General features: G+C 54.4%; 1 protein-coding gene across 4 annotated transcripts; it reads left to right on the top strand.

The window, feature by feature from the left end:
* Positions 1–617: 617 nt before the first annotated feature.
* On the top strand, positions 618–10,926 carry MEAF6 (MYST/Esa1 associated factor 6). Of its 4 annotated transcripts, XR_005590856.1 has the most exons (9): positions 618–795; positions 1,779–1,894; positions 2,500–2,587; positions 3,286–3,331; positions 4,713–4,905; positions 8,802–8,831; positions 8,936–8,993; positions 9,635–9,668; positions 10,166–10,926. XR_005590856.1 is itself a non-coding variant. In XM_039511791.1 (8 exons), the coding sequence occupies exons 1-8, from the start codon at positions 700–702 to the stop codon at positions 10,172–10,174; spliced, it is 612 nt and encodes a 203-aa protein (XP_039367725.1). In that variant the 5' UTR covers positions 618–699; the 3' UTR covers positions 10,175–10,926. The 4 variants fall into 4 exon arrangements, 2 of the variants coding, with proteins under 2 accessions (XP_039367725.1, XP_039367726.1); XM_039511791.1 differs by lacking the exon at positions 8,936–8,993; XR_005590857.1 differs by lacking the exon at positions 8,802–8,831 and having other exon boundaries at positions 622–795.
* The last annotated feature ends 11,428 nt before the right edge of the window (positions 10,927–22,354 follow it).

Below are 22,354 nucleotides of genomic sequence, written 5' to 3'. Positions count from 1 at the left end.
GAGGGGTTCCAGGGGGGATCAGTGCAGTGTGGATGGGGGGTTCTTGGGTTGGGGGGCTCAATGTGGAGGGGTCCCAGGGATGGGCTCAATGTGGGGGGGGGCTGGGGAGGAGGGCTTGGTTCAGGGTGGATGGAGATATCGGGGTTCTTGGTGTGGGGCGGTCCCAGGGTGGGGGTCTTGGCACAGGGTGGATAGGTGTCCTGGGGGGGCTTGGGGTGCAGGGGGTCCCAGGGTGGAGGGCTCGGTACAGGGGATCCCAGGGGGTTGGTGTGGGGTGATCCTGGGTGGGGGGGGTCAGTTCTGGGTGGATGGGGACTTTGGGGTTCTTGGTCGGGGGAGTCTGTGGGGGGATCCCAAGGTGGGGGTCTTGGTGCAGCATGGGTGGGGATACTGGGGTTCTCAGTCCAGGAGGGGTGGTCAGTGCAGGGTGGATGGGAATATTGGGGTTCTCGGTGTGGGGGGCTTGGTGCAGGGTGGACGGCGGTTCCAGCAGGGGGTCGGTGCGGGGGGCTTGGTGTAGGGTGAATGGGGGGCTCGGTGCAAAGGGGGTCCCGGTGCGGCGGCTCCCGGGCCGGGGCCCATCCGGCCGGCGCGGGCGGGTCTCAGCGCTGCCCCCGGCGGCCCAGGCCGGCAGCGCAGCCCGGCTGCGGCCCCCTCCTCCCGGCGCGGCTCCCGCCCCGCCGCAGGCCGCAGCCCATCATGGCGGCGCTGCACACCAAGGCCGGGGGCCCCCCCCAGATCCCCGACACCCGCCGGGAGCTGGCCGAGCTGGTGAAGCGCAAGCAGGAGCTGGCGGTGAGGAGCAGGGAGCGCGGCGGCCCCCTCCCGCCCCGCTGCCGCCCGCGCTACGAGAGGCCGCGGGCCGGGGGGCGGCTAGGCCGCGCTTCCCCCCCCGCCCTCCCGGCAGCGCCTCGGGTCGAGCTGGGTCCGCAGCCCCGCCGTGGGGCGAGGGGGCCTCTGGGGAATGGGGAATGGGGCTAGAGAGCACTGGAGTGCACGGGGTCTGGGGGCAGTGAGGGTCGGCGTGGGGATGGGGGCAGTGAGGTCAGGGTGCACCGGCTCTGGGGGGCTGTGATAATTGGGGTGGGGGATGGGGTGCACGGGCTCGGGGGGCAGTGAGGATTGGGGTGGGGTGGGGTGCACCGGCTCTGGGGGCAGTGAGGGTGGATGGGGGTAGTGAGAATTGGGGTGCACGGGCTCTGTGGGGCAGTGAGGGTCGGGGTGCACGGGCTCTGGGGGGCAGTGAGAATTGGGGTGGGGGATGGGGTGCACGGGCTCGGGGGGCAGTGAGGGTCAGGGTGGGGGATGGGGAGCACGGGCTCTGGGGAGCAGTGAGGGGGGATGGGGGGCAGTGAGGGTCGGAGTGCACGGGCTCTGGGGGGCAGTGAGGACTGGGGTGGGGGATGGGGTGCACCAGCTCTGGGGGGCAGTGAGGAGGGGGGGATTGGGAAACGGGGGAGGGATATAGAAGGCACATTGGAGAGTAGCAGTATTGGGGGGGGGAGAGTAGCGTTTCCATGGCAACAGGCACAAATCTACAGTCATCTCTTGCATCCTCTCCCCTCCCCCTTTTCCATCTGTTCCCACCCCTCCCTGCCTGCTCCCTTGCAGCAGGCGTAAACTGTGAGATCTGGGGGTGCTGACCCACGTCCAGAGCTCTGCAGACTCCTGGGAGTCCCTTGGCTATAGCCAGCAATGGTACCCCTGGGTCATTGACCAGCTTTGGGGATGTGCTGGCATTATCCTCTTCTTGTTTTGTTCTGTGCTTCTTATACCAGGAGACCCTAGCGAATTTGGAGAGGCAGATCTATGCTTTTGAGGGCAGCTACTTAGAGGACACCCAGATGTACGGCAACATCATCCGTGGCTGGGACCGCTACCTGACAAACCAGAAGTGAGTGGAGAGAGGTGACTTTTCTGGGTGCCCTGGTTCAGGGGATAGTAGTTTCACTCTGGCGTGTAACAATTGGGCTTTTCTTTTTGTAATATGTTTCCATCCCAGTCCTGAGGTTCTGGCTTCTAAACAGCTTTGATAAGCAGAATTTAAAAAAAAAAACAGATTGGGATGGTCGCTGAGGTTAGCTAATACACAGGGCATTGTTTCTCTTACGATACCTTGTTTGTGGACCAGTTGAAACTACATCAGCCAGTGAAACTTCTCTGTGCACTTGTATCTAAACCCCCTCTTCCCAGCACCAAAGGGAGCCATATGGGTACTGGGGACTTGTGGAACTCCCCAAGTCTCCATATGTTTTCAGGGGACACAGCATGTAGCAGTCATGATTTCTCTTCAGATAACAGTAAAGACATGGGTGCAGGGCATTCCCAGGGATTAGTGGCTGGTCCATTAGGGACTTTTGTGCAGTGTCCTTGCGCTGCAGTGTCCGTCCTGCCTTGTCCTAACCTGCAGGCTATGCCTTGCGTAGGTAGGTAAGGGAACAGAACACCATCTGACATGGTGACTGAGTATTTGCAATGAGACCATGCTGTGTATTTCAGAAACTCAAACAGCAAAAATGACCGAAGGAACCGGAAATTTAAAGAAGCTGAACGACTCTTCAGCAAATCTTCGGTCACCTCAGCAGCAGTGAGTACAGTGCTTGTGACCTGACAGCGTGCAATGCCAACTTAAGTCCTGAGCTTCCTGGGCAAAACTGCCATGAACACTGGGATGGACAAATCTGAGCTGAACAGATCATATATTGTGCGCTGTACCCTCTGTCATTTCTCACTCTTCTCCTTTCTTCCAGGTTGTGCTGAGTTGTTCTTCATGGAGTTTCCTTCAGTTGTTCACTTTGTACCTAACAAGGGGATAATAGCCTGTTTATTCTGTTGTCTTTGGCCTCATTGAGAGGAAACCCTGGGGTGGCTGATCTCTCCCTGTTCTTAGGACTAGTCCCCTGGGCATAGTTTGTGCCCTTTCAATGGCTGTGTTGATCTGTCTTCACTCACAAGCATCTCCAAGCTTTCTTCCACACTCCCATAAAATTCACACCTGCTGCAATGCCCAAATGCCTCTGAGAGGAGGGAGTGGGTGACAGACCAATCAAGAAACTTCTGTGCCTCACAATCCTATTCCTGCCCTCATTGTCATTCTCCCTCCTCTTCCTTTTTGGCTTTAATGCCCTCTCCTGTCATGACATGCTGAGTTTAGACTGCAAGTTCTTTGGAGCAGAGACCAAAGAACCACCTCTTGTTCTGTGAGGGGCCTTGCATGTTTTTGAGAGCTTGAAAAAAATAAAGAATGGGAATCTGTCTTTATTAATGCGCCTTCTGATTTTCTAGGCAGTCAGTGCATTGGCCGGTGTTCAGGACCAGCTCATTGAAAAGCGTAAGCTACTTCTTCTTTCCTCTCACCATCTGACTAACTTGGAATGAAGCAAACTGCTTCCTGAGGAATTAGGTCACGTGTCAGTTCTCTTCACCCACAGGCACCGGCTTCTAATTTTCCCTGGGGGTGCTCAACCTCCGCGCAGCCCCAGGCCCCATCCAAACTCCACCTCTTCCCCCAAGACCCCACCCCGGCCCCTCCCCTGAGCACGCCCCATCCCTGCTCCTCCCTCTGCCTCCCAGCGCCTCCTGCACACCACAGAGCTGTTCCTCAGTGTGCAGGAGGCACGGGGAGGGAGAGGGAGGAGTTGATCAGTGCGGGCTGCCTGCGGGCAGGAGTTGGGTGGAGAGGGGGAGTTTGTCTGCTGATGAGTGCTAAGCATCTGCTAATTTTTTTCCGTGGGTGCTCCAGCCCTGAAGCACCCATGGAGTCAGCGCCTACGCTTCTCCCCTTACGTGCGTGACTGAGGGTAATTATGGTCCTGTTAGAGAGTTCCCCTTCCAGCACTGTTTTACTGGTCCTTGTGATTCCCTGTCGGTTAGGTGTGTTGCTTTTCACACCCCAGCAATTGTGTTGCTCTAAATAAGGTCACATTGTACTCTTACAGGTGTATACATTAAAATTAAAATGTAGACCTCTCTTTTAGCAATGGCATTATCTTTTGTGTCTGCTTGAGTTGCTGTCTGCAAGTGAAGTGGGTTTGGTATTTTTAGGAGATGAGGCTCTGGGGGTTGGAGCTCTGGCATTTTTTTTTCCCTGCCAATAAATGGTAAGTAATTGTCAGTGGATCTGAGTGCTTGCCACGCAGAGCCCCTGGCATCTGTCACAAGGTTCACACAAGTTTACATCTTCCCTCCTGAGTTAGCACAGCCTCTAACTGTTCGGCTTTGATGCAGAGGTTGAGTTTTACATGCACTAACTTTTAATCCACAATAAAATGGATTGTTGGCATAAGTAGGTGCAGTGCCAGCTTTCTGCCTTTGGGGCTGAGAATTTTTGCTTTTATGGCTTCGTTTCTTGGGTGCTTAAGGGCATTGTGTGGCATATACTATAGAAATACTAAATTATGCAGTAAATACATTTTTACTTGGGTTGTTCCTGAATCAGGTGTTGATTTAATTGGATTTGATTCTAGCATGCATCAGTTTCTAAGGGGGTAACTTGCCACACTGAGGAAATGCTGCTTAGTCACGCTTAGTGACCTTTTTCTGTGCTATATACTGAAGACTTTAAACTGCCCTCCATGTGGCTTCCATATGTGGTTTGCTGCTCTACTCAGGATTTGGCTTCAGCGCTTTCTTATTGTTAGTGCGAAAGGATTCACCGGAGCTGAACTGCTGGAAAGTAACAGCTGTGCTCTTCTGGGTTTGTTGTGTTCTAGGCGAGCCAGGTAGTGGGACAGAGAGTGATACTTCTCCAGACTTTCACAATCAGGAGAATGAGCCCAACCAGGAGGATACTGAAGAGCTGGATGGGTCTGTGCAGGGAGTGAAACCCCAGAAAGCCGCTTCTTCCACCTCCTCGGGGAGTCACCACAGCAGCCACAAAAAACGGAAGAACAAAAATCGACACAGGTTAGTGGGGCCACCTGCACTCACCACGTCCTCTGAACAGCTGGTTGTTGCCAAAATGGCTTTATTGCCTGAAAGTAGCCAAATGTATTAGAGCAATGAGCAGTTCAGACCACTGGTTAGTTGGGGTCATTAAGCTCAAATGACAATCTGATTTCTCTCTTCATGTTAACCGGCAAGTCACTGAATCAAATTTATTACATTCATTGGGTGACATCAGACAACCTATCTGGCCCCCCTCCCATAATCTCCGGGAGGGACAAGAGTGGGAGGCATTTAGAAACAGTTGGGCTAGTGGACTGAGCAGGGTACTGGATGGCAAGAGCTCCTGATTTCTAATCCCGGCTCTGATAAGATACCTGTGTGGCCTTGGGACAGCACCCCTCCCTTTTCTGTGCCATTTCAATTTCTCAGTCTGTAAAGCAGAATAATACTGGCCTCGCTCCCAGGGGGAGAGGTTACAATCCAGTCCACTTGGTGCCTGCATCTTGTTCTCTGGAACTGAGTGAGGTAGGGACGTTGGCATATCTGTTTGGGGATGAGGATCAGGAAGTGTTTTGGGAATCCAGTGATTATAAAAGTCCTGGAAATCCTGGATATTTTCATCCAAACTCTGATTCCAAGCCATTTTTGTTGTAATTTGGCTCCAGATTGAGCCTTTGTTCCATGTGGTGTTCTGGAGCTGCCTTGCTTTTCATGTTCATTTGAACGCAGTTGGAAGGAAGCTGGCCTCACAGCCATGTAAGAAGTAGTAAAGATCTCACAGCCTTCACTTGGTTGCCCTTGGGTGGCCAATTCTGAAATAGGTGGCTTTAGAGAGAGCCTATTAGAGACCGTATGTGTGAGGTCACACCACATGGATAATGCCATTTTTTTCTACAAAATGGTGTCCTCCGCACAATGTGATCTCATACGTATGGTGCATGCAAAGTCACTCTGTGCGGAGGATGCCATTTTGTAGAGCAAAATGGTGTCCTTCAGGCTTCATGATCTCGCATGCGCTATAAATGTGAGGACACACTGCAGAGCAAAATGGCATCTTCCACACACTAGGGATCGCTGCTGCCCCATCTGCTGGTGGCGCAACCCCATTTGGGGTCACAACCCACAGTTTGGGAATTGCTGGGTTATGGGCAGGTATTTTGCCTGAGTACTACACTGAATACTTTTAACTCACTTTTTGAAGTTGACTGGATTTTGTGGTGTCAGTTTCTCTTTAATTCTTAGATCCAGGATTTCCTTCCTGTTATAATCTTAAAATTTAAAAATGTTTGCTCACTTATATCTCCTTTTAGTTCCTCATGAGCTAGGAATCATGAAGTAGTTTAGAAAGACTTTTTTGGATTTTCCTGTAAGTAGCTAGAAACAATTTCCGAAGTAACAATAATTTAAGAACATGAGACCGGCCATACTGGATCAGACCCAATGATCCATCTAGCCCAGTGTGCTGTCTTCAGGCACCAGGTCACTGTCAGATGCTTCAGAAGGAATGGACAGAACAGGGCAATTATCGAGTGATCCATCCCTGTTGTCCAGTCCCAGTTTCTGATAGTCAGAGATTTAGGGACACCCAGAGCGTAGGGTTGCATTCCTGATCATCTTGGTTAATAGCAAAGGATGGACCTATCCTCCATGAACTTATCTATACTTTTGGCTTCACAGCATCCTCTGGCAATGAATTCCATGTGTTTGTTTTAAACCTGCTGCCTATTAATTTCATTGGGTGACCACTGGTTCTTGTGTTATATAAAGGGGTAAATAATATTATAAGTTTCTCGCAATATAAGAGGAAAGGGACATCCTGTAAAACTAATAGCACATTTAAAACTGCCCAAAGGAACTAGTTTTGAAACAAAGCATACTTAACCTGTGGAACTCACATCTATGAGATATCTTTGAGACCAAAGCATAGTAGGATTCAGATTACCCCCGTAAATGCTTACTGCTATGAGAAAGTTCACAGTTACATTGACACACTGATAAAAGCTTTATAAACCTTCATGCTTCAGAGCATAAGCCAACCACTAGCGACAGGCGTTAGGAAGAAACTCCCCCTCTGGGCCAGTTATTCTGTTATGGGGTTTCTTGTACCTTCCTCTGAAGCAGCTGATTCTGACTACTGTTGGAAGCAGGACATTGAACAAGATGGAAGCCTGATCTGATCTGGTATGGCAGTCCCTATGATCCTAGAATGTAAAGCAGAGAGAGAAATCTAAATACACCTCCACCCCGATATAACACAAATTCAGATATAACGCGGTAAAGCAGTGCTCCAGGGGGCGGGGCTGCGCACTCTGGTTGATCAAAGCAAGTTCGATATAATGTGGTTTCACCTATAACGTGGTAAGATTTTTTGGCTCCCGAGGACAGCGTTATATTGAGGTAGAGGTGTAATACAAAGTCACTTACAATTAATTGACTGTTGTTCTAAAATGCCTTAGTGTGGCCAGTTACTGAATCTGACAAGACTAACTGTATTTGATACAGCTCTGTGACGTTAAAACTGACTGTTCTTACTAACTACTTCCTCAAATCCTTCCAGCAAAGGAAAATTTCCAGGCACCGACCAGGAACATGAAGCTAGTCGTCAGAAATTAATGATGTAACTCTAGGTGCTTTGAAATGAAATATAGTGGGAAATGCTCTTCGGACACAGATACCTGCTTGTTTGCCCATTTCTCCTGACTGTCCTGAGATGAAAGTATTGTACAAGAAATCTTGAAAGTCTGTCACTGGGGCTGCCCTCTGACTGCAAATCCTGATTCAAGGCTCTCCCAGTTGTTTGCATAAGCCGAGTGCTGACTGAAGCATTGGGGGCCACTGGAATGGGCTGTCTTCAGGCATGGTTGACACTGCTTGCAAAGTAGTCCAAGCTTTCCTATGTTATACCTCACCAGCTCTGCCAGCAGTGCTGGTCCGGCGTGGCTGAATATCCAGCTCTCATGTCTGGCATCTGTACACTGTGAACCAGGTGAAAGATGTTGGCCATTGCTCATGGGGCCTTTAGTTCCACTCTGCTGTGCAAGTGCCAGGGATACCATTACCTACCAACATGCCCCATATTCAGCTACTTGCATCAGCTGAGGAATATCTCACATTCAGCAGGAATGCTGCTTCCTCTTAGAAGTTCAGTTGCAACGAGGCTACTAAGTTAGGACTTAACATGACATTTCAATGGTATTAACTTCCCTCTTTCTAACAAACAGTTGTTGGCTTCCAGGAGGAGCTCTTTGGAAACAGAGCACCATGGTGGGTGGGTGTGGGGGTGTGTGTGTGTGGATGCTAGAGTCCACTGATGGGAGTGTAACTGTTTGGTAACTAGATTCAAGCAATTCACAATGTTTTCTTTTTAGGTTTATAAGTGAAAAGTGTGTGTGTGTGTGTGCGTGCGCTCGTGTGCATGCAACCATATTTGAATGCAAAATTGCTAGATATTTCTATGACAGCCTCCATCTAGCTGCCTGACCAACTTCTTTGCTTCTGCCCTAATAATCTGGAGAGAGCCTCTGCTTTCTGAGTGCCCCCTTGGTTGTCTTTGCGTGCATAGAAAGTTCTGTCTCTGTCTGGGAGCTAACGTGCAACTCCAAGTAGCTGATGGCTTCCTTCTCTGCATATAAAAATACTTTCCATAAACCACTCTTCCTCTGTTTAACGTCTCATTTCCCAGCAATCCACTTGGGGAGGGGGGCTCTGCACTGCCGAGTCCGGAGTGCTTTTTTGTGCCAAATTCTGGTAAATAAATAAATAACATATTCTATATAAAATAAGAACTTTATGGCATTTGGACATTGGCTTTATTTTTTTCAATAATCTCGCTAGGGTGGCTAATCAACCTATTTATTGAATTCATTAGTATATTAATGGCTATTGCTTTCTTCCTTTCAAATGCTGCCCCTCAGCCCGCCTGGCATGTTTGATTATGACTTTGAGTAAGTTTGACTTGAATTAGTACTTGTGCTGTCTTGTTAGTGTGTAGACACCGATGTGCCTTTCTGAGACCTTTCTAACCCGTAGTTTATCTGTTTAATTGTAGGTATGTATATTAGGTTAGGCTGGGAAGGTTTTTTAAAAAACAGAAAAACATGATGGAGGTAACATTTTATTTAATAACTTCAGCAAAATTCAATCAACTTTACTCTTCTGCCTCTTTATTTCGTTTTTAAGTAGAGAAACTTTATCTTAATAAATAGTTAAAAACTGATTTCTGGCTTTGCTTCCTAAAGAGATTAGTGGCGTAAATTTGGATATTTCCCTCTGGAGAAATGTAATAAAGCCAAGCCCCTTGATTTTATAATACCTGTTGTCTCAAAATCCTCTCTCTCTCTGTATATTTCAAGTAAGTAACTATTACCACTATGTCTGAATAATTGCCTGTGGCATAGTTACACCTATCTCTAACAAATTAACATAGAGCATGCATTTTAATCCCATTTTTGCACGCTGCATAACTTCCCTGTGATTTTATTATGAACCTTTGATAACTGTTTCTCTGATTGAGTGGGTGGATTATGCATTTCGGCAAGGTGTAAAGAGTCTGCTCTCATTGATGTTGTTGGTCCTTGCCCAGTAATGTTGGGACAATGATTCGGCTCGGCCGATTCGGAGAACGTGGGTTGAATTAACCAAATAGCCTTTGTTGTAGCCTGTGCCATATGCTGTAGCTGGTTCTTGGAACCCCTATTGAAGTGTAAATGTATTGAAATGGACATTTCTTTTATCTTTCCCATCACAGGATTGATCTCAAGTTAAACAAAAAGCCACGAGCTGTAAGTATCAGTCCTCCTGTGTCACTGTTTTTATTGTTAGTCTGTACTCTGAGGTTGCAGGCTAATCCCCAGCACTCTGGAGTCTGCGTCCTCCATGGTTTATGCTCTTATATTTTCATGGTGGGGGAATAGTTGGTGTGAAATGAGCAATTTCCTTCTGGATTTATCATAGCTAGATTTATCCGTTGCTTGTTACCAGATGTTGGTGACAATTGAGAGCCCCATATATTTTACTCAAGACAAATGGTTTCACACCCTTTCTAGCTGTGATTGTTAATCAAGTAAATTGAAAACTGTTGATGACGTAGCTCTGAGTTGAAGATTTTGATGTGCGGATGAGGGTGTTCAGCTACAATAAAATTCTCTTCTCTCTGTTTGCCTGCAAGGAATGATGTGTGTGCGTCACGTGGCTGCGTGTGAAAGCTGAGTTTCCCAGCTCTGAGAGCAGAGTTGTACTTTGGGGGATATTAATGTTCTGCCCTTTCCCCTATCTGCAGGACTACTAGACTCATCGGTGCCGAAGCTTCCTGGATCTAGGCCCCCACATTGAGTCCACACTAAGAAAAACATCAGTCGACTGAATGAGCACAGTGGGCAGCTCTCCCACCGAGTGTCTGCACATAGGAGTAGTTCACTCAAAAGTACTAAAGCGTGTGGGGGGGTAATAGTTTTGTTTGGCTACATTGGACCATGTACTTTGTGTCATTTAAAATCACCTGAAATGCAGGAGGACCAAGCTGTGGTGTCACCAATCTCTGGTTCCCGAGTGCGACATTCTTCCCCCACAGCTGGCAACACTCACCCTGCAATCAGCTGGTTTTGCTGCTGCCATCACCATTGTCTGTAATAACCATTGAGAGATGTCGTTGTTTCATTTTATACCGGAATGGGGGCGTGGCTCCATGTGTCCCATGCAGGTTGTAAATCTGTTAGGTTATTTTTTTGATACTGATATTTTGTTGGGTTGTTTTTTTTAAAGCAAACTGTACAGTTGACAAATTGGCTTTTGATTTTTCTTTCTTAAATCTGATTAGGCTGTTCATTTTGCAGAACGATCCACTTGAATTCTTACCTTAGTAGAGAAGAAAGTGGCTCACCCTTTTCCTTTATCTTTGATTTTAACACTTCCCCTCCGGTTTGTTCGGGGCACGGTTGGAGCTCAAAGCCGTCTTGCTCTTAAAGGTTGGGTGGATTCTCTTTTTAATACAAACGTCTGTCATTTGTATATAAAACAATAAAAGTCACGTTTGTCTCTCTTCTCGTGTCTTGCTTTGCAGCTGGAGATGTTTCTATGTTTTGTTTGTTCTCAGCCACTCAAGAATTTCCATCATTCTTCTCCATTTAGTCTGTGAGGTTTTCCTGAATTCCTCTGTTTTCAGATATTGTGTATTTATGCGGCTCCATGAGCTTCTTAAGAATTGTCTCCGTCACTCCTCCTTGTATACACACAACAGTGGTGACTGTCAAGGGAGCCAGGAACTAGCCTCCGTATGTGCTAACTATTCACGACTCACAACTAGAGAGATCTTGGGCAGAAGTGACCACTTGCTGACGTTGCAGGAATACCTCTTGGTAATGGGCAAGCAGCTGGGACTGTTCTCAGAACCAGTGCGGCCACACGCAGGGATGAGTGTCCTATCTAGGGTCAGGAACATGGCACTGCCTTTTCCTGTGGACAGAGCTTTGAGTGCCACTCGCCGGTGTTACCTGGGGCCAAGTGGGGTTTTAGCATCTTTGTTCTCATGTTACAGTCTCTGGAAGGGAGTTGTGCCCACTTGCTTAAACCTCTCCAAAGCCCTGGCCTTGAGGTTTTGGCTACTCAGCCTGGGTGGCATGGAAGACCCACAACAGCTTTTCCTGTGCTAATTCCCCTTATCCTGGCCCAAAGCAGGGATTGCAGAAAGGCATGAACTTGGTAGAGAATCTTTGGTGAACCTTTTCTGACCTCTGAAAAACTCCTGCCTCTCCCAGCCAGCGTCTGTGGAAAGGATGTGATGGACATACAAAGAGAGAGACGCTGCAGGGTACAGTGTGCTGGAATCGAAGCTGCGCTGGTAGTGACAGCAGGGTGTAGTCATCTGTCCACTCTGTGCTCTGGCTGGTGGATATGTACTGATATCACTTATAGCTCCGTAGACACTTATGCAGAAGGAGATTTGTACTGAAATGATCATAAAGGGGGGCGATGTTAATGCAGAGCCATCAGCAAAGAGGTAGGGGTTGGTATTTTGGGGCTGGGGCCTGGGCTTAGAATCTGTGGGAGGTGATGACTTTCAGCAAATAGTCAACTCTCTCCTTTCCCAAGAGACCTGTGCTCCCCGCCACCCCAGCTCCTGAATCTCTTTGTTCCAGTGCAAACTGTCTGGTGCCCCACTCAGCTCAGCAACAGGGGCAGAGAACGCAGACTGGGCCAGGAGCCCTGTGATAGCAGGAGCAGGGCAGGGCATGGGAGGATAGCTTTGTACCTGTGCAAACTCTGAACTGCAACCCCATGCAATGTGCTTTTCATTCTCTTTAACAATAGTGTAGCCAACAGAGATGTGACCTGGGCCCAACCCCGCCTGGCTGCAGAGATGTTTTGGTTCTAGAGCTGAAGCCCTGGTGCCCTTTCGGATATGAAATGTGTAGACTGAAATTACCTCCTGGAGCTGCTCGCTCCTCCCCGGCCTTCTGGGCAGTTGCTGGCGTTTTGACTCACGTTTTATCCCAGTGTGCGTGGGGTGCTAAAGGCATGTAGGGGAGCAGAAATCCCCTGCCCTCAGCAGCTTCGACAGTCTGAGCTGTAGCCTGTCCCTGTAAAGAAAAAAAGAAGGCACAGCTCCCTCCTCGACAAGCGATGTTTTTTCCCCAGCCTCTGACATTTCAGGAGTCACCTAATAACTGAAGTGTGCAAATGAAATGGCAAATACTTTGCTCACAGTCAAAGCAAAACTGGTTATATTAATATCCCGCAGCTCCCTTTCAGGCCATATTGAATTATAGCAGCACTGTAATCATTTAGACACAGGAGAAATGAAACGACCAGGCCCGCTCTCATTCCCGAGGGCTTGCTCTGCCAGAGGGACTCGTTCCCGCATCTGATTGTCAGAGAAAGAGCCAACACTGTGACCTTCACTTCTGTGTATTCAGCGTGGAAAACAGACAAGATGCTATTTAATGTCAATTAACCAAACACCAGTTAATTTCTAGGGTTAGGAAAGGAGCGTTCAGAAATTGACCATGTCCTCCTGAACCTGGAACTTCTGCTCTTCCCTCAGTGTGCTTTCTTTCTAATGAATAGAAATTATTAAATGCAAACATTTTGGAGCTGTGGAAGAATAGAACCCAGGTGTGCTGTCCCTAGCCCTGTGCGTTGATTGCATATGCCCACAGGGCTGTGTATGTAGGCAGTGTTGTATACATGCTAATGAAGAAGGCATTGAAGAGAAGGACACATCCTTTCCTGGCAGCAGACCCACTCCTCCCCGTTGCACAGGGCACAGGCTGGTAGAGGAGAAACTCCTCATAGAGCAGGGAAAATCCACTAATTCCCTTCACTGCCTTGGTCACCGAGAGGATTAGCCAGGAGTTTATCAGTCCCAAGCAGGTGGCCTAGCAACAGCCAGGAGCTTGTAAACAGCGGAGAGAAAGCAGCAGATCCGGTCACCGCCTTCCCTAGCCCTTTCGGCTCCTTGTAAAGAGCGAGACTCTTCCGTCGAGTGTTTCACTCCAGGCCCAGCGCTTCCCAACTCCTGCAGCTCTGGCGCCCTGAAGGCAGGTAGGGGATGGGGTGGTGCTGGCACCTGCCCTCTTCTGTACGCACCATTCTATACAGGAGCCTAGTTGTCTGGGTTAAAGGGCGTCGCAGCCTCTGCAGGGAATAGTTCATGTGTGGCTGTAATTAAAGGATCATAGAAATGTGGGGCTGGAAGTGACCTCAAGAGGTTATCAGGTCCGGTTGCCTGCGCTCGCTGAGGCAGGACCAAGTAAACCCAGACCATCCCTGACAGGTGTTTGTCCAACCTGGTCTTTAAAACCTCCAATGACGGGGATTCCACCACCTCCCTTGAAAGCCTGTTCCAGAGCTGAACTGTCCTTAGAGGTTAGGAAAAGTTTCTAACAATAGCTCCCTTGCTGCAGATTAAGCCCATTACTTGTCCTATCGTCAGTGGCCATGGAGAACAATTGATCACTGTCCTCTTTTTAACAGCCTTTAACATATTGGAAGCCTGTTCTCAGGTTGCCCCTCAGTCTTTTCTCAAGACTAAATGGGCCCTTTTTTTTTTTAACCTTTCCTCACATGTCAGGTTTTCTAAACTTTTGATCATTTTTGTTGTTCCCTTCTGGACTCTTTGGCCGTGTGTTTCCTAAAGTGTAGCACCCCGAGCCAGACACAGAACTCCAGGTGAGGCCCCAGGACGGCCAAGCAGAGTGGGACAATGCCCTCCCGGGTCTTACATGCAGCGCTGCAGTTAACTCCCCCCCCCCCCCCACGCCATTAGGCTTTTTGGAAGCTGCCTGCAGCACACAGTTGAGGGAACAATCAAGCGAATGAGAATGATCAGGCAGCCGCTGGCGGCAGTGAGTGGCCCCGTGGTGCATGTGATGGCAGTGCAGGGGCCTGGCCTTGACTCTTCTTCCTGGTTTCTCCTGTTTAGAGACTTGATGAGGAAACCTAGCGCCCCATCACTGCCCCGTCGGTGGCTGCTTCGCTCGCGAGCCGGGTGCAGGTGGCTCCTGTCTCTAGTAAGGACGTCCCTGTCTGGGCTGCTGGTGCTGTGGAGGCTGACGTGGGTTAGTGTCATCCGAGGCAGTGAGGGGGCAGCTGGGCCACACCTGGACACTAGTGGGGGCTTCCTGCCCTTCCTAGGAATGCAAGTTTCACAGACACAAATTGAGTGTTGACTTCTGGGTGTGAGGGCTTCCCCCTGGGCAGGTGAGGCTGGGAGCACCCGAGGGTGGCTGGGAGCACCCCAGGCCAGGCAGGCTGCTGGAATGGGTCTGATTTATGCACAGGATCACACTGACACTAATTTAACCATAAATTCCTTCATTAAATCCAAAGCCGAATGGTATTTATACAAATTACTCTAAACACACCTAAAGACCAAGCAATTGACTACATCTTCACAGCACTCGGACTAACCCCAGGGGTGCTGAGACCCATATTGCTTGGCTCCACCATGCTCAGGCAGGTATCAGCAATGAACCCTTTCAAAGGTTACTTTTTTCATCCCTTTTAACAATCATGTGCTGTCATTACCAATGATCTGAACTTAGCCATGACCAGATGAAGGAGTTTCTTAAATAGCCAATTATTTACTGCATCTGGTATCCTATTAACCGTGTCCGATTTCTGTTCCTTTGCCCAAACCTTAACGAAGGTAACGGGTATTTTGAAGGCTCACCACAAGTTTGACATGAGTCGTCTTTCTCATGCTCTCATTCTTTTTGGTTCCATGCCTATTGCTCATGCTAACGTCCCAACTCAATGTAAAACCGTACGTCACCCAGATCTAATGTGGGCCCTGTCTTCCTACCCGGGGCGGGTACTGCAATGACCCTCTCCCCCCCCCCGCCCCCCGTGGTGGTCATTCTCCTCGTGGTGGTGCAGCTGGGAAATCCTGCCTCTATGCTTTCTGCCTTTCCCAATGGAGTTTATTCCCCGCCCCAATAACAGCCCAGCTTCACTGGTCCCCACAGGCTCTGAAAGCCATGTGCCCAGGCTGGCGTAACTCCGGCAGACCCAGCACAGGCCAGACACCACAGCCAGAGGCGCTCCGGGAAAGGCTCCGGCAGACAGACAGGTGCAGGGCTGCCTGCCCACTGTCCTGGCCGGGGCGCTCTGAGTCTCATGCTGACACTATTCTCACCCATCTCTCCTCTTCCTCCCCAGCATGCGCTGTTCTGCTACAAGGTTTTCTGGGAGCTCATGTTCCATTTCGTGCGGGAGGTAAATGGCCCTTGCAAATGCTGGCTCTGTCCCTTGCCTCCACTGTCATACCCTCGGCAGTGGTACTCTCAGCTCTCACGGTGTTCCTTGTTCCGAACCGTGACCATGCACACGAGTCGCCAGGGCCCAGGGGCACCCAGCAAAGCCAAATGTCTCCATGTCGTTTCTGCCCTCCCGTGCACGTGAAGCCAATAGAGCTGGAGATCAAGACGCGTGGCGCCAGCACATCCCGAATGGAGGGAATGTGCTTATAGAACAGGGGCAGGTTGGCTTCCCCCACCTGGAAAGGGGTCTGGGCGTGTGGGGGCATTAATCAGATCCCAGACCCATTCAGACACATTGTACCAGATCCCTGCGCTTATTGGGGAGGGGGGGTGAGTCACCTGCCACCTGCTGAGGGCCCTCCATGATGCCCAGAATGTTTCACTTGCATCCAGTCGCATCCCCAGTGTCACTCCTGCACCCAGGGTGAGTGTGTGCGCCCAGTACAGCCCTGTGCCTGGTGCTGGTGGGGCATGGCACCAAATGTGCGTGGGTGTGGTTCTGTCATTGCTCAGCTGAGTGAGTTAAGGGCATTTCTGGGGCCATTTTCCCGCTGGCTCCTGCTTAGTCTCCTGCTCCTGGCCCTCCTGCGGCTGAGCTGTAGCCTCTTTCCTTCCCTGGCTCTGGAAGCAGGAACATCTCAGCCCTGCTCTGACTCCCCCGGCTCTGTGCCTCTGGGAAGGCCCATAGGCGTGTGTGTCTGATGCCAAAGCAGTGAGATAGCAGCCTGTGGGCCCCCCCGCCCCACTACCTGATGCAGCGATGACTTGGGCTGTGTTCCCCTGTGCTGTCTGGTGGCCAAGTCCTGGCTGGCTGTCCCCAGGCCGAGGGGCATGAGCTGGGCCGGGCCAAGCCGTCTCCGTGTATGGGGCTGCGCGTGCTGCCCCAGTGACAGTGCCGGCACTATGTCTGGGGCTGATCGGCTTGCAGGTCAGTGCAGCGCTGGGATCACAGCTGGAGAGCGGCAGCGACGCTTGCGAGGGGGATGGTGCCTGCCCACCTGTTCCTGACCTGGAGCAGCCAGGGGCAGGTGAGTACTCTGGGAAGGCACAAAGCCCTGCCCTGGCTCAGCGGTGTCCTGCAGTGTCCGGGGCGTGCTGGGCTTTCCCCACCGGACAGCAAAGGCCGGTGTGCTGGGCTGTAATGCAGGTGCTGAGCTGTGCCGAGCAGCCAGGCCGCAATGAGCCAGGCCCTGGGTGCTTTCTGGGTCTCTAGTCACTGGTCTCCCGGGGCAGAGCAGACATATCCAGAGGGGACGTGGGCTGCTCATCCCTACAGCTGCTGCAATCAGCTGTGTCAGGCCATGCAGCTGGGAGAGGCGCGAGAGCTCTGCAGCATGAGGCCGGGTACCCAGGGGGCTCATCACTCATGGGCTGTGGACAATTGCACAAGCAGGGGTGTCTTGCTGTCTCCTAGGCCCTGGGGACCTGCAGAGGCTGCAGGCTGCCAGCACTGCCATCCTGGAAAGGCTCATGGAGCTGGAGGCTGAAGTCAAGTACGTCAGCACTGAGCTGCGTGCAGAGAAATTACTGTGGAGCAGCCGGTACCTGGAGCTGCTGAGGGAGCAGCAGGAGCTCCATCAACAGGTAGGCCTCAGGCAAACGCCACAGCTGCCTCCCTAGCATGCCGGGGGACAGGGGGCTTTCCTCACCTGCGCTCCCCTTCCCAGTTCCAGGAGCGGGGACGGAGCCAGGGGCCCGAGGCCAAGGGCATGCGGAGCAAAGCCGAGGCTCCCAGTGTGGATGGAACTGATGGGTGGTGCATGGGAGACAGCGGCCTCCAGACGCCGCCAGGTGAGGAACCCTCCTGGGGACAGGGGTGGTGGGAGGTGCAGGGACCAGTGTGCCCCAGTGAGTGTGCCACGGGGGTGGGGGCCAAGGGGGAAGGACCCCCCACAGACTCACCCAGGGCGCTGCCTGGCTCTCTGGTGCAGCTTGGTCACGGGGCGACAGCAGGGGCAGGGGGATCTGCTGGGCCAGCGGCTGAGCAGGATTCTGTGCTCATCCCAGCCTGTGCAGAGGGGGAGGTGGCCAGTGTGCTGTGGCACCCTGTGCGGCATCGGTGTGGCCTGCTGGCCCGTGGTTTGTGGGGGAGGGGTTGGGCAGGGGGAATTTGTCGCTGTATGTCCCATGGGGCCCATTGCTGCCTCCCATAGCCAGTCACCCTCCCATCTGCTGCCTCGCAGGGGAGCGGGCACACCCGGTCCAGCCAGACACGAGCCCATGCTGCGCGCTTCAGAGCTCTCCTGCCACCAGCTGCTCAGGCCGGGCGCCCGTCTCTTCGGCTTTCGCAAGCTTCATCCCCAGGCCCAGCTCAGCACCCGTGGACGTGGGCAGGTGCATCCCTGGCTCTGTCTCTTGCCTGCACTCTGAGTGCGAGCTGCTGTGGCTGGGGCCTGTGTGTGTGTCGGGGGGACGCCTGCTGCCAGCCTTGCTCCCCCGGCCTCACCCGCTGAGCTGGGCCCAGCTCCCCCAGCATGGTCAGTAGGTGGACCCGGCCTTGCAGGGCCCAGCCTCCAGGATTGTTCCCTGTAGTCTGCTCCCCACAGCAGTGGCCACGTCACATCCAAAGGGGCGAAGCAATGAAGCCTCCCCCCCGCCCCCCGGTTCTCGCTGTTCCATGGGATGGTGGTCCTCCCCCCTCACATGGTCACCAGGACACACCGGTGCCACGGGCCAGGGCAGTATATTAACCCTACTACAGAGCCTGGGCACGTAATGGAGGGGGTGGGGGGATCCAGGCCCTGGGCCAGTAAGGGGGGGCAGGCCCTTGGCCCTGATGGGGAGACAGGCCCTCGGCCCCAGTGGGCGGAGGCGACAGGCTCTAGGGTGGGTGCGGGGGGGAGGACAGGCTGTGCCCTGTGTCGGTGGGTGTGGCAGGCCCTGGTGTGTGGGGTGGAGGCGGGACGGGGCCAGGGGCGGCTCTGGGGATTTTGCTGCCCCAAGCACGGCAGGCAAGCTGCCTCCGGGAGGTCCACCGAAGCCGCGGGACCAGCGGGCCCTCCGCAGGCAAGCCGCCGAAGGCAGCCTGCCTGCCGCCCTCGTGGCGCCGGCAGAGCGCCCCCCCCCCCGCCCCTCCCGGCGGCTTGCCGCCCCAAGCACACGCTGGGGCCTGGAGCCGCCCTGGACGGGGCTCAGGCCCAGCGCCGGGCTGTGGCACTGGGGACTGGGAGAGGACGGGCTTGCAAGGAGCTGAGGCAGGCGCCGTGAGCTATGGGGAGCTGCCAGCAGGTGGCAGGCGCAGCACACTGGCGCCTCAGCCCGGCTCCCAGCTGGCGTGAAGGAGCCCCCAGCCCTGCTGGGGCGGCTCCAGGCTCACAGGCCACTAGCCCCCTGGGCTAGTGAATGGTGTGGCCCCCCCCACCTCTAGGGCTACAGCTCCTGCAGCCTCCAGGGCAGGGCCCTGCCAGACCTGGGCTGGGTGTGATGGGCGAGTGGCTTCCCCCCACGTCAGTGACTGTGCGTCTGAGCCCACCCCAGGCCTGAGCCCAGCGGGGACTCGCTCCAGGGGCCTGCCCCACCAACTGGGTGTCCTTTGCTTTCTCTTGCAGCACCTGGCTGCGCAGGGCCCAGCCGCAGCTTGGTACCCGGGCAGCCGTGCCACGGTCACCACGGGACCTGCACCTCGGGCACAGAGCCAAGGTCCTGCTGCAGTCAGGCGGGATTGGTGTGGGCACCATCCGGTACTTGGGGGTCTTCCCCGGCCAGGCCGAGTTCTCCGTGGGAGTGGAGCTGGAGGCCCCGGGTCATGGGGCACACGACAGCATCCTGGTGGGGCACTGCTGCTTCCCCTGGTGGGTCCTTCCCCTCCTGGGCCGGGCGGGGCACTGGCGCTGGGCGCTCATGGGGCTGGTCCCAGGGTGGGGGCCCCTCCCTTTCACACTGGGATGCTTGTTGGCAGCACACAGAGCAGACGCTCGTAGCTTAGGCTCAGCCAAAGGGAGGGGAGCCACAGAGCGGGGGAGGAGGGGTTACTTGGCGGGACGCCCTGGGAACGACAGGAGCAGTGTGCAGCCCCATGCACCAAGGTTGCTGAGTGGGTGCTGGTGTGGGCAGCAGCCAGTGGGGGGCGCTGGAGAGCAGTGCTGGAGCTCTGTGCCTGGTCCCTTTGCAGGCGTCCCAGCCGGGGACTGGGTGCACACAGAGGTCTCTGCAGCCCTCAATGGCCTGGAATTGCCCAGCCCTGCAGAGGATGAGCCAGCCCCGCGGGGGCCACACTCGGAGCTGTATGAACGGGAGCCGTGCTCCCCTCAGCCCTAGCAGCCGCGTCATGCCCCGTGTCTCTGTGGTTTTATTGCTGCAGCAAACCCGGCCACGGAGTGCTCGTGCCCTTCCGCAAAGTGCTGATGGTCTGGGAGTAGGCCCCCGCCTGCGGCATGGCGCTGAGCGGGATCCATTCGTGGGGTGAGAGGAACCGGCCGTTGCCCAGGGCTGGGACCATGGGGCACAAGAGGGGCCAGGAGGAAGAGCCCAGCATGACTGAGCAGCAGCGAGACCCAGTGCAAAGGGCCTGAGCAATGTGGCAAGCCAGACGCGTGGCAGGACCCGCTCCACCAGCAGCAAGTCGTCTTGGGACCTCGGGGGCTGTCACTGCCCAATGGCAACACCAGGCTGGGGCAGGTTTGCCTTGTGAGTGCCCGGCCAAGCACCGTCTGCAGGGCAGAGGAGCCTGGGCAGAGCCCACTGCCCTCCCGCTAGGCCAGGCTAGAGCTGAGGGGAAGGATCAGGCTCCCTGCTTGCCAGGTTACCCCTCAGGGGACTGGCACTGGGTCCCTGGGCAAGCTGCCTGTGTTCAGCTACTTCCTGGCAGCGGGGGCAGGATGGAGTTACTGGGTCTGGATCCAGCTGAGCCGTTTCCTTGCAAGGGCTTTGCCCAGCCCTGCAGAAGGAAAAGGGGACGGGCACCAGCCCGTGAATGCCGTCCGCGCAGCTGGGTGTGGCCGCAGGCCCAACCCTCCTGGGCTGCAGCCAGCGCTGGATTCAGGTCAGCGCCTCACCCAGTACCAAGCGCTGGTCTCTTTGCAGTGATGCTCCAGTGCACTGCATGAGCTGAGTCTGTCTATGACCACCCCCCGGTTCCACGCTCACTGCATGACCTAGTCACTCCTTTAGTCTGCCGGTGTTTGCCTGGGCCTGGGGGGCGATGCCTTTGGTGCCCCAGGTTTTGGTGAGACGGGAGGACAAGCTGTGGCTTGCTGGCAGCTGGCTCAAGCAAGCTGGGCTGATTCACGGGAGGGCATGAAGTGTCTTGCCCACCAGGCAGCTGCTGGGAACCAAACCAGCCACAAACCGGGGAGTCGGGAAGCAGCATCTGGGAGCACCTGGCCTAGGGTGAACCGAAATCACAGGAGGGAGGGGAACCAGCCACGTGCCAGGCTGAGCCAAGGGCTGTCCCACTCCAGGGATGTCGCCTCAGCACCGGCCCCAGCTCCCGGCCGGCTGGATCCAGAACTGTACCAGCAAATGGGGCTGGAGCGACTGGCAAGCAGGCCCGGGCTCCCTCTCCCTGCCAGGAGCCCGGGCAGGCCTGGCCTCTTGCCCAGAGAGCCCAGGGTGGGGACCGGCCCAGGCCAGCACTGGGAGTAGGCTCAGCCCCTGGGGCCTTGAGAGCCCTGCAAGGGATTCGGGGGCTCTGGCGGCAGGCGGGACTGTGCTTTATTGGTTTAAAATGGCTCTGATGCCCCAAGTCCCTCTCTGAACCCTGCCACATCACTCCCCGCAGGCAGGGCCTGGGCTCCATTAAAGTGAAGCCTGGCCGCAGTGTGGGGCTGCCCTCTGCGGGAGGGGCAGCGGGTCTGCCGAGGGGGACCCGGGGCCTTGCCCACAAGGGCCGGGGGGGGACCCCCGGGGCAGTGGGCAGGCGCCTGCATCCTGTGAAGGGAGTAGCACAGAGCTGGGAGCAAGGCAGGCTCCGGGCCCTAGCTAGCTGCCCATCCCAGCAGGGACCAGGCCCAGCCCTGCTGCGAGTGCAGAGAGCTCCCGTCCCCAGCCATGGCCCTGCGGCGCTCTCTGAGCAGGTCCGTTTTATAACTGGGTGGTTTCTCCTCAGCCCAGGCTCCTTCCTGCTACCCATCCCTTTCCCTGTAGTGAGCAAGAAGTCATAAACCGCGGGCTAGCCCAGGGCGGGGGTGGCCCTGGCACGCTGGCTGCAGCAGGAGTTACAGAACCCCCGTCGCGGTGCTAGCGCGCCAGGCTGCACCGGGTGTCCTGCTGCTGCAAGCCCTGCGGCCCTGGGCAATGGCACCAGGCCACATCATCACTGCTGCTGTCATGCTGCTGACGCGGCGGGGAGAGAGCAGCACCTGCCAGTGGCAGGGCACCGCCGTGTCCTTTCCTGCCTGCACAGTGCAGGGCACCCAGCTAGCTCGGGGCGGGGGCTGCAGCTAGACGCCAGCTCTGCTAGACCCACATCTGGGCAGGGGCACGGAAAATGCTGCTTGGGATGGGGAGGCAGCTGAGGTGAGCTCCCTTCCTGCTTATGGGCTCCTGCAACCCCCCTCCCTCAACCGCCCCTGAGAGACAGGCCTGTGGGGAGCCATGCACACACTGGCTTCTGGGCAGAACCTCAATAGACCCTCCAAACCCCCGTCCCGGCCACACCCTGGCGCTGGCAATGACTGCACAGGGCAGAAAACCTTCTAGGAGACTAACTGCCCCAGCCCCAGCTGCACGCGCCCTTCATCCCTGCCCCTACTCCCCCGTCTGGCCCTGGC

This window comes from Mauremys reevesii, linkage group 23 (genome assembly GCF_016161935.1).
Source record: "Mauremys reevesii isolate NIE-2019 linkage group 23, ASM1616193v1, whole genome shotgun sequence".
NCBI lineage: Eukaryota > Metazoa > Chordata > Testudines > Geoemydidae > Mauremys > Mauremys reevesii.
Note: the sequence above shows the minus strand (reverse complement) of the source record. Positions and strands in the feature narration are given on the sequence as shown.

What these genes read in the sequence shown, in the direction of transcription:
- MEAF6 (XM_039511791.1), top strand. Translation starts at nt 700, where the DNA reads ATGGCGGCGCTGCACACCAAGGCCGGGGGCCCCCCCCAGATCCCCGAC. An exon ending in CTTCGGTCACCTCAGCAGCA is followed by an intron (nt 2,588 to 3,285) that starts GTGAGTACAGTG and finishes CTGATTTTCTAG; the next exon opens with GCAGTCAGTGCATTGGCCGG. An exon ending in GGACCAGCTCATTGAAAAGC is followed by an intron (nt 3,332 to 4,712) that starts GTAAGCTACTTC and finishes GTTGTGTTCTAG; the next exon opens with GCGAGCCAGGTAGTGGGACA.